Genomic DNA, 13,219 nt, shown 5'->3' with positions numbered 1-13,219 from the left:
AAATCCAAATTATATTTCTAAATGTGTTGCAATGAAATTTTTTGCAATCTGCTGGAGGCGACTTTGAATTTCTGATTTAGACAGGCAGCAAAGTAACAATATCAAAGACCATCAAAGGAACATTCTGTCAATTTTTGCTCAATTTTTTTTTTTAGAAAAGTCCTCGCAATAAGAAACTTGAATATACAAAGCCAGCTATATTTTTGTTTTTGTGTTTTTATCAAAAGAAACTGTGGTAAAACTAAAAAGAGCTAGAAATTATAAATACAATATTATATACCTGTGACTCTTCTATTTTATGTAGTAACAAAACAACTGCAAGTCTGTTGGTCCTCTGAGATTTCTCCAAACTAATCAGCAGCTCAAATGAACACCATGAACTGCCTAAGGAATTTTCTGAGATAAACAGCAATGTTTTGTCTGCTTTATCTACCAAGCTTGTAATGGCTGGTAAGACATGTGTTCCTGGTTGTAATTCATCCTGTTCATAAATAATAATACCTTTTTTTTTCAGTTTTGGAATAACTACCTCATTTACAAGATGACGGTCTTCAAATTTATTGCTATGAGATATGAAGTATCTGGAAGTATTATCTGCCATTCTTTTACTGAAAATAAAAATACAATTGGTGTTTAATATACATAAAACCAAATTTGATTTGGAAAATAGTATTCATAACAAGATAGAAAACTCTTAAAAGAAGAAAAAAAAATCACTGCTTATGCAAGCCAAAAGCACTTAAATGGACAAATATTTTCAATACTATTTAAGGACAAAACTATACATTAAAACATGTTAACAGAGAGTTGAAATAAAACCAGTCAAATCACTTTTTTTCTAGCTATACCCATCAACTGAGTTTTTAACTCAATTAAAATTTGTCATAATAATGTTGTTTCACATGAAGACCCTGGTTTAAACAAATTACTTGCTTACACAATTCTATGTGGTTAGGAAGTCAAAGTATCTTTAAATTAAATTTCCTTACCATAGTGTCTGCTTGTCGCTGATTACACTGTTAATATTTGCTAATGAGATTTATGTACTAAGTTCATTCTGTTGAATCACCAATATTTTTTTTATTATAAGATCACATTGGTATAAAAAGAAGGTAGGAACAAAACAATAGTGCAATCGAAAACCAAGAGTCTATAGAAAACAAGCATTCTGTGAGTATTGCCTGGCAATACATAGTCCCCTACCGGTTATAAATTCATTGTACTAAAACAAAATGCTAACTTGATCTATAACTTGTCATGGTGTAAACTATATACCAATTATCAAATCATTATCTTCAAGCATTACGAAAAAAAGTGAGGAAAATTGATTATTTGAGTGAATTTTCTAAGTCCAAGGACCATAACTCTGTACAAAATCATTAGACCGGAACACAATTTGAACTTGATCTGTAACTTGTCATGATAAAACTATGTACCAATCATCAAATCAAAATCTTTAAGCGTGACAAAAAAGTGCGGAAAACTGATTATTTGAATGAATTTTCTAAGTTCAAGGACCATAACTCTGCACAAAATCATCAGACCAAAACAAAATTCGAACTTGGTCTGTAACTTGTCATGATTAAACAATACACCATATATCAAATCAATATCTTCAAGCACGAAGAAAAAAAGTGTGGAAAACTGATTTGCGAACTGACGGATGGACAGACAGACAGACAGAGTGCAAACCTAAAGTCCCCTGTAGGGGATTAATAAAGAATTTAGATTAAGAGATTAAGGAGACTGGACTGATAATTCTGACAGGTTTGCTTATTTGTATATCTTTAATATATAATTTTACTGATCATTTTTGCTTCATAAAGTTTCTGTCTATCTATTTAAGATTTTAAGATAACTGGAAAAAGCTAAAAAAAAAATAGTAAAAAATGCCTACAGGGCCAAAACTCCTATATATTTGACATAAATCAGTAGTAGGTCGATCTTCACTGTATAACTATTTTACTCTTGTCACATTTTCTCTATCTATCATGCATTTTACCCATTGTTCTATTTGTAGCATAGGGGCCATGTTGGTTGACCAGTTGGATCATGTCTGAGACACATCTTTTAAACTTATTACCATAAGAATGAGTTTAGTTCTAATTGACCAAGTAGTTACAGATATGATTTAATCCAAATTAGCCATTTATGGACCTAACAGTGATACGCAAAGGCTTTATCACAAAAAATTTTTTATAGACGTTTAAGCACCTCCATTATATACATTTTGTAGCCAAATATCTTTTTGGGTAAACCCTTTGTTCGTATCTTAATAGCAATGCAAAGATCTCAAAATGTGGATATTTCAGCAGTTTGTGTGCAGTTTTGCACTAAATTCAATATATGAAACCTTGATGCAATGCAAATATGCAAGACAAAATTCTAAACTATGAATACTAAAATCTGCATTCTAATAATGTCTCATGAACAATTTGTTAGGTTTACAATACATTTTAATTTTTAAATAGTCTATTTGCCAATTTAACTATTTGATTCTGTTATTACACACTTTTAACACAATTAGTAGACTGGTTCTTATCCAGGACAAAATTACCTTCTGCACATGTATAGCATAATACATTGGTAAGTTGAAAGTGATATATAAGTGTTTTAATTTTCATTGAAAAATAACTTTTGATATCAAAAGATTTTGTTTTAAAAAAAAAAACGAATTGTAAAAAACGTAATTAAATATAACAAACATTACCCAATTAAAAATTTGCTCATTCTGCTAGCTCTTCATTGTCAATGAAAATGAACAATCCTCCAAAGAAAACAACTACGAATGGATCTCTAGTTCAATTACTGAATATATGCAAATGGACTATATAGGTGCCAAAAAAGTAGCCAAAACTCAACTGGATCTTTGTGTAGTGAGCTGTGGTTCATTATCACATCGCAAATTAACTTCAAAAGATTTGGCAGAGGGTTATTCAAGTAACTGTGTATAACCAACAACATAAAATGCTTCACTAAGCGCAGACTGATACGACCGCAGAGGTCGAACCCTGAACAGTTGGGGCAAGTTTGGACACAATATTCAAGCTTGATACTGTCTGAATTTGGATTGTGATCAAATTTTTGACATAATATAGGTTTCTGACACAAAATAAATGTGGTCAAAGATCTTAAAATTTTGAAATAGGACATTTAACTTACCTAGAATTTGGTCTGATATCTAAATCTAACAACATGGTTAGATTCAGCATATAAAAAAAAATTAATGGAGAATGTGTCCCCATGGACACAGATGATGACCCCGCTTGCATACAACATTATAAAGGGACATAACTCAAGAACGATAAAAGTGACGCTATCCAAATTTGTACTTGATTTGAGTTTTAAGGTAATAAGTATTATGTATAGGTTTCATAATGTTTAGTTGGGGTAAACTTAAGTTACAGAACGGAAACTAAAAATTTAGCAATTTTACGATTTATAAAGGGACATAACTCGATAATGATTAAAGTGATGCTACCAAAATTCAACTTGATCTGTGTTTTGTGGTAAAAAGCATTGTGTTTAAGTTTCATAACATTTGGTTGAGGCAAACTTAAGTTAGAGAAAGGAAACTAAAAATTTTGCAATTTTTCCATTTATGAAGGGGCATAACTCTAGAACGGTTAAACTGACGCTACCAAAATTCAATCTTGATCTGTATTTTGTGGTAATAAGCATTGTGTATAAGTTTCATTATATTTGGTTGAGGCAAACTTAAGTAAGAGAACGGAAACTATATATTTTGCAATTTTTCCATTTATAAAGGGGCATAACTCTAAAACGGTTAGAGTGATGCTACCAAAATTCAAACTTGATCCGTATTTGGTGGTAATAAGCATTGTGTATAAGTTTCATAACATTTGGTTGAGGCAAACTTTAAATGTAATTTTAGTTGAAATCAAACAAAGTTTAATTTTGGACCCTTCAACCTAAATAAAATTGGACTAATTTGAAAACAGGGCCTAAATTAAAAAATCTAAATGCGCAATAAGATTCAGCATATCATACAGCCGCATTAATTCAGTTTTTGATGAAATCACACAAAGTTTAATTTTTTTACCTCAATGTAGACCAATTTAAAAATGGGGCCCAATATCAAAAAAAGTAATACAAGGTTAGAACCCCCAAAAATTAAAGACTTTAAATTAATCCCATTTAAATTGGTTAAAAGATCTGTATTTATTTTCAATTGAAGATTTACTGCTATTGCGCAATACTGTGCAATTGAAGATTTCTTACTATTGCCCAATACTGTGCTATTGTGCAATACTGTGCAATTGAAGATTTCTTGCTATTGAGCAATACTGTGCAATTATTTGAAATTTCAAAAATTTTCAAGAAAAAAAATATGAACCCCCAAAAAAATCGGAAAAAAATAAATCCCCCCAAATTTTTTGAACCCCCCCCCATTTGAAGTAATTACCCCAAAACTCAATCCCAGCCTTCCCTTTGTTTTAAGGAACCTTGTAGTACAATTTTGTGAGAGATCCATACACTTAAACACAAGTTATTGTCTGGAAACTAGAAAAATGCTTGTTTTTGACCCCTTTTTTGCCCCTAATTCCTGAACGTTTGGGGCAATTACCCCCAAACTCAATCCCAGCCTTCCCTTTGTAATATGGAACCTTGTGATACAATTTCAGAGAGATCCATACACTTACACACAAGTTATTGTTTGGAAACTACAAAAATGCTTGTTTTTGGCCCCTTTTTGGCCCCTTATTCCTAAACTGTTGGTACCATAACCTCAAAAATCAATCCCAACCTTCCTTTTGTGGTATTGGACCTTCTGGTAAAATTTCTTAGGGATCCATTTACCTTAAATTTATTTAAAGTGATTGTCCGGAAACCAAATGTGTCGGACAACGCTGACGACATCATATCATTATACGACGCAAACAAATGTTTGCGGGCGGTCGTATAAAAAGGATATCTTCCACTTTATCAAATGGCATATAAACACCGGAGAGGCAATAATTTGTGTTAAGTAGTCATTACTTCAAATGATTGTTGGAGGCTTAAACAACACAAGTTCTCATCTATAAACCAACTATGTATAATATGCCAGTGTCAACTCTCAGCAGGGGCATAAAAAATGAATCATATGGCAAGCTATTAATCTCTATGAAAGAATTCAACAAACAACCATAGATCTGACTCCAAAACAAAATGAAACCATAAACAGGCAATACTTAGAGAGTCACTGACTACTATTGAAAAGATCCCGGACTGTTTGAACAGTCATAGTTTTTGAAGAATATTCCTCTCTACTTGGTGTATGTTAAAATTATACCTATAATCATAAAGCATCCATGCAAACTGCATAAACAGCCTTGAAGCTACATATATGGCAAAGCTCATGCTACAGTCAACATTCACCTGTTAAAACTACAAAGTTAATCCAGCAAGTTCTGACTGAAAGAAAAGATTGAATTTTTAATGTGGAATTAATGATTTTCATCTTTTAATTTGTAAAAACAAGAACTAAGAAAGGTTGTTAATACTTCTGGATGCGGGATTTTCTGTGTTGAAGACCAATTGGTGGCTTTCGTCTGTTTTCTGCCCTTTGGTCGGGTTGTTGTCTCTTTGACACAATTTCCCCATTTCCATTCTCAATTTTATTTTATAAGGACTATATCGAATCTCAAATATACCTTCATGACCTTGTTATCCTGCAATCAGCCAACTATTGTACAAATAACAGGTACACAAATAAATTTTTGCTTTAATTGTACTTGTACAAATAAAGTCTCCTGTTATCCCACTTCCATGTTGAGCAAGCGGTAATGTGGATATTTCTTTTTGTGTAACAGTTCATTTTTGGGTCCTGAGACTTTCGCAGTATGTGTTTATACTATGTTGATTTCTTTGAAAATTAGAGACAATCATTTTGATTTTAACAACTAAAGTTTCAAGTTTTGGGTGTAAATTTCAGGACAAAAACAATATATGTACATTGTTGGAAAATATAAAATTTCTTCGTACTCGCTACGAAACAGGAGAAATGCTCAGCCTCGCTTTTTGTCCTGTTTCTAAAGCTCATACAAATAAATTTTATATTTTAAGACAATGTACATATATTGTATATTTATTGTGTAATATAACAAAAGCATGCATTGATCGTAAAAAAAAACAACCCTGGATCCATCACTGCAACCATCACAGAAAAAATAAAATAGCCTTGCAAGGGTTGTAGGAAGGCGTCACAGATTATTATTTTAACTAGTTAAAATCCTGACAGGATCAGTAGTCTACTGAGTAGAAATGGAAGCAAGTCAACTCGTACCATTGCAAACTCGTACCATGTCAACTCCTACCACTAAAGTCAACTCGTACCAATGTAAACTCGTACCACTGCGAAGTCGTACCATAGCGAACTCAATGTACCACTGCAAACTCGTACCATTAAAAATATACAATATATATGCAATGTTTTTGCAAATCTTTATAAAATATTAATTAATTTTCCTGAATTTTATTGAATTATAGATTGAACAGATATACAATATACAAATGTTTTCTGAATTGTTTTTGCAAATCTTTATAATTTTTTTTTGAATTTCTTTATTACTGCACAAAAACCTTTACACAGCTATAAATGCAAAAATCTATTCAATTTAACTACTTTGTAATGATTAAACATTAAATGAAATATTTATCAGTAAAAGTTAAATAATGGAACGGTTCAAGGAAGACAACAAAGCCAATCTGCCAGTTTTCTTCATCCAATTAGACAAGGAACAATCAGCTACAAATTGGTCATTTATTTAGGGAAATTTAAATATTTATTCGTCATTTAACACCATTTGAATGCATTTAAATAAGTTGGTACGAGTTTGCAATGGTACGAATTTACCGTGGTACGAGTTTGCTTTTAGTGGTACGAGTTGACATTGGTACAAGTTTGCAATGGTATACGAGATGACTATAATTCGTAGAAATTAAGCTGCTATAACGAATTTACAAGTATTTATTTACTCAACTATTACTATCAGACGGTAAAAAATTTACATTGGACGATTTACTTTGTATATTATCCTTGGGTATTCTCACTTACCTTTTTCTTCTTCCAGGTAAGGAACAGTAATCAAACGTTGAAATTATTATTTATGTGGTCCTTCGCCAGTATCGGGCAAAGTTTACATCAAATCTTCTTTTAGTCTACCTTTGTTCTTTATATTTTGTGACGCTTTCTCAGATAATAATGAACATGATGAAATTAAGCTTACCAGCTTTTGTTTGAAAAAGTTGCTGGTTTTCTTTTTAACTGTTCAAAACGAAAGTAGAGCGGACTGGTTTCCCATGTCCAAAGGAACCAGATCTAGGAGATACTAAAAACGGATCAAGTACGGACGTTTAGGAATAATATTTTTTTCAGATTAGGGGAAATATATGTTTATATGTATCATTTATTTTAAGTATAGTGTAAAATAAGTCAGTCAATTTTGTGAAAACTCGGATCATTTTTAAAAAAGTGATGGGTCTACTTACAAGTGTCCACCAGTATCCCTTGTTTTTTACTTTTTATATATTAGTCATGTATAGAAATAACGTTGTGCCCACATGGGTATGCATCTATGTTACCCCGTTTCTTTCCATTGACCCTGGTCACATAATGCATGCTGACTATATTTTGCACAGAAAAAGGAAATATCAAGCCATATGATATTTTACAGAAAAAGTAAAACATTGTTAACATAGTTTACAAGGAACATTAATAAAGATACAAACTTATTCCCTGGTTAAATATTTTGTCAATCTTTTGCTTATTACAGTTGTAAGGCAAGTGATTCTTTCTTTAATAGGTATCCTCTATGCTGGAAAGGCCGTTCAACAATTAGTTTGTCCTGGAATGGCTTGGAATCATGTTGCTGTTCTGCATTTAGATAAGTATCATTTTATTTCAATGTGGTTATTTTAAATTTAATACTTTTCTCTTTTAAAGTTATGCTGGCATTTATAATATGCTGTGCCATGATTATGTTGTGCTTAATTTTATGTGTGCTTCTCTATTTTTAGTTTGCTTCAGCTTGCATGATTATGTTTTTTATATTGTTGTATATGTTTGTATGTATTCAGTTAAAAGCTCTATTGAGCTTATGTTTTGAAGTTTGTAACTCATAATACTGAATCTAAATAAAGCTTTCTCCATATATGTATATTCGTATAATATTTTGCTTTACAACCACTGCCCGGTTACACATTTTTATGTTGTTGTTGATTTTATGAACAGCAAATGACCATATGAATGATATTCATGTAGCAACATTCCAGCAGCGCCTGCATACGGAGTATATATACCAATTGATACGATATTCCCGGGCTTGTGTTTCCTATCATGATTTTCTTGATAGAGGATTGTGCTCACAAGGAAGCTATTAAGGTAGATAGGGTGTCTTCCTCCATCTTGGATTTTGAAATACAAGAAAACAATCGGTGTAGATCTTTAATAAAAAGTGCAAATTTTGAGAGTAGTAGGTAATTCATGTGTAAGAATTTTCATTTCAATATAGAAAATGACCTATTTTATCATATTTATGGTTGTATTCTATAAAAAAAAAAAGAATACTTTTGTTTGATTCTATTTTTTCCAACTTTGCCACATAAGGGGAGGCAACTCAAATGTAAGGGCAGATAATTCAGATAAAGTTACTTTTACAATAGAATGTGCTAGGAATTTATTTATTTTATTATGTAGCAAGAAAACGGGTCCCGTGACCCCGTTTTTTCTTTTTCTTATCTGAAAGCATACTAGTAGAGCTATCTTCTCATATTTTATCTCAAAATTCTATGGTGTAGTTTTCGTTTTATGGCAGAAAATTGGGTTTTCCATGCATAATCTATACAAAATCTGTCAATTTTGCACAACCTGTAGCGTGAAAATAAGCCCCGTGACCCATTCTTTTTATTATTTTTTTTTAAAAAGCATGATATAAACTACATTTTGGCAAATTATTAAAAAATTCTATGGATTATAATTTAGACACCCCATCTACCTTAAGCCAAGAGTTCCAAATGGTGAAGTTGAAATCATCCCTTCGTAAATTTTACGGACGCCATCACGAGTTGGTTGACCGTTATGGAATAACCGTTTCACAGAGGATATGTTCCTTATGTCGTAACTACAATACTGTTCCCTTTTCACGAATGTGACTTACCGAATTAGACTATTTACCGGATTTGTAATAACATAAGCAACACGACGGGTGCCACATGTGGAGCAGGATCTGCTTACCCTTCCGGAGCACCTGAGATCACCCCCAGTTTTTGGTGGGGTTCGTGTTGCTTAGTCTTTAGTTTTCTATGTTGTGTCATCTGTACTATTATTTGTCTGTTTGTCTTTTTATTTTTGGCCATGGCATCAGTTTGTTTTCGATCTATGAGTTTGACTGTCCCTCTGGTATCTTTCGTCCCTCTTTTATGTCAGCACAGGAGTTCTGACTAAAGGGCTTGCAGGGAGGATCCAGGATTTTTGAAAGGGGGTATTATTTCATAAAATGGATTAAATATATATAAATTTTTAGACGATTTTAGGCTAAAAAATCATATAAATCGTAAAAGAGATAATATAATAATTTGTGTTTGTGATAAAAGGGGGGTGAACACCCCCAATAACCCCACCCCCTCTCTGGATCTGCCACTGGCTTATGATACCCCCAGTGACTAACTCCAGTTTAGAAAATCAAACACCCCATTATTAGGAAACTGTTACCAAAATTACTTTTGAAATGAAAACATCTACCTTTACAAAAATGGTGCAAAGAATAATAATTACAACTTTAATCTAAGTATTGACATAAACATATATATCACACCCAACAGCTTATAACAAAGCAAAAAAAAATCTTTTACCATTTGACACTTGAGTGCCCTGTGACATTGAACATGCTGGTGTATAACCATAAGACTAGGTTTTGTGTAGAATCATGACCTTCATGTGACCTTGGTCTTTGACCTGGATATTTAAATTAATTTTTATGACATTTTGTTGTCCAGAAGGGAGATTTTATGCTTTGACATATGCTTTTTATATTGGGCACATTGTTGCACCTCAAGACGAAGTGTCATGTATTCTTGAAGATGACATTTGACCTTCACATTAAGGTCAGATGAGTGATTTTGAAGAACAATTTCTTGTACTTTTAAACATATTACAATTCTTGTTTGCCCTAGCATACCTGATTAGTGCACAAAAAGGTTTTGAAGTCATAGTGCACAAAAGGTCCATCCAGGCATGGCCCTCTCCCTAAATCATAAACTGATGATCATATAAATAATTTTAAGACTAACACCGCTAAGCCAAAAAGATTATGAATTGACATTATATGAACATTACACTGAACTACTGTGTGTTACCAGGGGATATGCAAGTATATCTACATTTGCCCAGATTTTCAACTTTTAACCACATATATTCTAAATTGTCATGGCCTTTCTAGTGCATCTTATATTTTTTCCTGGGGGCTTTGTCTGCTTTGCAACTTAACTATTTAACAAAAGCATAGCTGAAGCCTGCCTACGGGTGCTGGATTTTCTAGCTGTGTTGAAAACCCTTTGGTGGACTTGGGCTGTTTTTTTGCTCTTTGGTCGGATTGTTGTCTCTTTGAAACAATACCAGTTTCCATTCTCAATTTTATAGGCCAGCTATCTCTATAATATGGTAATATTGGACCTGAGATCCTAGACAAATCCTTTCCCCACATCCCTTAAGTATTAGGGGAATAGAACTGATCGATGTAAAGAATCAATGATTCCACTGGAATTTGAAATAAAAAATACAACATCAATCAGGATTGGTTGTTAAATATTATTTGTTTTCATTTCATCAGTCAACTGAAACGTTCATACACTATTTGGTTCAGAGATGAATAAACTGATTAGCTCACAAAGGTAACTAGTAAGTCTTTCTAAAGAGCATGGATATAAAAAAAAAGTTCCATTAAAAATATTAATATCAGCACAAAATCTATGAAAGACCTTTGGGTACATTATTGGCTGAATATCCATGGTTTCATTTTAAAATGACAATATTTTTTAAATCTTTCTTAATGTTGTATATATAATAATGGCAGCAAAACCAAACAGGATCACCTTCATTATGAAATTGAATCACCAAAGGACAGATATACAAACATTCAGCCACAAAATATCTGAGGAGGCTAGGAAAAATTAAAACAATTGTCTCCAACATTTATAACATATTATGGTATATGTGATGTCCTTAAATTGGACCCCAAAGTATGATTGTACCAACCATCAACTTTCAACTCATCCAAAAAACAAAAACAAATAATATATAACGATAAATATAAATTTAAAACTTGGGATCACCATGTTTGTTGATTGATAAGAATATCAGATTAGAAAGCCCAACACATCACCCAGTTTAAATTTGATTGAAATAAACAATTCAAAGATTTTTTAAAAACTTTATAAATTATGGCATATAAACTCTAAACATAGGCACCATTTGACATATTTTAGACATTGTGCTAAAAGTATAATCAGTATTAACATACTATAGAAGATACTTTTGCAATTTTTTTCATATTTTACCTTGTTCAATAGTCTAATAGACAAATGTTACAAAAAGATAATAAGCAGTAAAAAATAAGTAAACTTCTTTTTATCAATTTAGATAATTTTCAAATTGTCAATAGGATATATCATATCCTCCTCATACTATATGAAATTTCCATGTTCAGTGAACTGTGAAATCTGGTTAAAAAAAAATTATTTGGCATTTTTTTTTAAATTTGACATCATAACCAACATGCATGTGTAGAGTGTTTGATGTTGATGTGACATTAACTTCTTAATAAACTAACTTAAACCAAAATGTTAATCTGATATTGAATAAACTAATGGGCACACATATTGGAAAAAATAAAAAATAAATTACATCAACATTAAATAAATATCTTTAAAACAATATACAAAAATATAAAACAATACTTTTTCATTACAGTGATGCAAGTAATTGATATATGGTGACCTAAAGAACATATGTAGGCACTTTAATCAAGCATTTATAGAAAATAAATAAAAAAGGAAGACCATGACTTTTTTGCGGACTAACAATTTTCATGGAATATATTTCTAGTGTCCAGAGGTAGATACAATGTATTGTACATGACAAAATAACTACTTAGAAGCAAGATAGTGTTGTAGTCTGTTGTATAAACTTGCTTATTCAATGAAATATACACATAGTCTTTTTAATAAAGCTTTTGTCAAGGTAAAGACATTATTATAAAAATAAAATTAGAATTCATAATTATCATCAACTTTTTATAGAAAATAGTGTAATTTTTTTTATCAAATTAAATCAAGAAGGAGGGAGCACTATGGAAATACCAATGTAAACATTCTTTCAAACTTGTTTCAAAGAAAATCATAAAATAAGCAAGAGACAGCTATAACACAGATAAGAAAGCAATGTTGTATGATTGTCATGAATTTGTCTGCTCATCTATATCCTGCATGCTGAGTTAACACATTTGTCTTCAACCAATCTTTTTCTCTATTATATCAGCCAAAGACTCTTTCTCATCTTAAAAAAAAACATAAATTCATTTAAAACAAATTTTTATTATTGCAATTTGTGTAACTTCAAAACTTGCAAAAATTTTCCATTGATTCATCAAGATAAAGTCACAGGGTTAATTAAATGATTGATTGATTGATTGTAAGTTGCTTAACAGGGTTAATTAAACAATATGACAAGACGAATTAACAAAATGAAGTTAAACATTTAAATCTTATTAATATAAGAATTTTGTATGTTATATTTAACTTAAATCCTTGATTTTAACTAAAAGCTGCTATAACATCATGCATTACAAAACAATAGTCCCAACAAGAAAAATGTAAGAAAGACAGATAGGTTGAACGATGAAATGACAGAATCAAAGTGATTGAAATCACTCATGAAAAGATTGGAAGAGTAGTTTGAATAATTTCAAATCATATTTAGGTATGGTATGGACAAAAAAGAACATTAATAAAGCGCTATTGCTGACAATTGCATTAACTGCAGGTTCTTAGAAGGATAAGCAATTTTTCAGTAGATAAAATGAGCTAAATGTGAATCAATGATAGTGGGTCCCTTAATTTGCACAACAATTTTGTTTACATTGCAGTTTATATCTTAACCGAATAATGTTCCCTGTTACATGTTTCACCTTTTACATTTTATCTTTTGTAACAAATGAAA

The 13,219-nt window shown here is 31.4% G+C and overlaps 2 protein-coding genes across 4 annotated transcripts in view; both read right to left on the bottom strand.

Moving 5' to 3' along the window:
- LOC127738397 (uncharacterized) overlaps nucleotides 1-7,693 on the bottom strand; it is a 44,810-nt gene extending 37,117 nt beyond the window's left edge. Inside the window, exons 1-3 of one of the 3 annotated variants that reach the window (XM_052249632.1) lie at nucleotides 7,061-7,693; nucleotides 5,297-5,418; nucleotides 281-608 (exon numbers count right to left, since the gene is read on the bottom strand). In XM_052249632.1, the coding sequence (XP_052105592.1) occupies nucleotides 281-608; nucleotides 5,297-5,364 (396 nt within the window). In that variant the 5' untranslated portion in view covers nucleotides 5,365-5,418; nucleotides 7,061-7,693. The remainder of the gene's footprint in view (nucleotides 1-280; nucleotides 609-5,296; nucleotides 5,419-7,060) is intronic. The other 2 variants (XM_052249633.1, XM_052249634.1) reach the window with 2 other exon arrangements.
- A 2,075-nt stretch (nucleotides 7,694-9,768) lies between these two features.
- Nucleotides 9,769-13,219, bottom strand: part of LOC127738403 (uncharacterized) — a 34,464-nt gene continuing 31,013 nt past the window's right edge. The window contains exon 12 of the mRNA XM_052249644.1: nucleotides 9,769-12,556. Coding sequence (XP_052105604.1) covers nucleotides 12,510-12,556 — 47 coding nt within the window. The 3' untranslated portion in view covers nucleotides 9,769-12,509. The remainder of the gene's footprint in view (nucleotides 12,557-13,219) is intronic.

Source organism: Mytilus californianus, unplaced genomic scaffold, assembly GCF_021869535.1.
Source record: "Mytilus californianus isolate M0D057914Y unplaced genomic scaffold, xbMytCali1.0.p SCAF_4, whole genome shotgun sequence".
In the NCBI taxonomy this organism is placed as follows: domain Eukaryota; kingdom Metazoa; phylum Mollusca; class Bivalvia; order Mytilida; family Mytilidae; genus Mytilus; species Mytilus californianus.
Note: the sequence above shows the minus strand (reverse complement) of the source record. Positions and strands in the feature narration are given on the sequence as shown.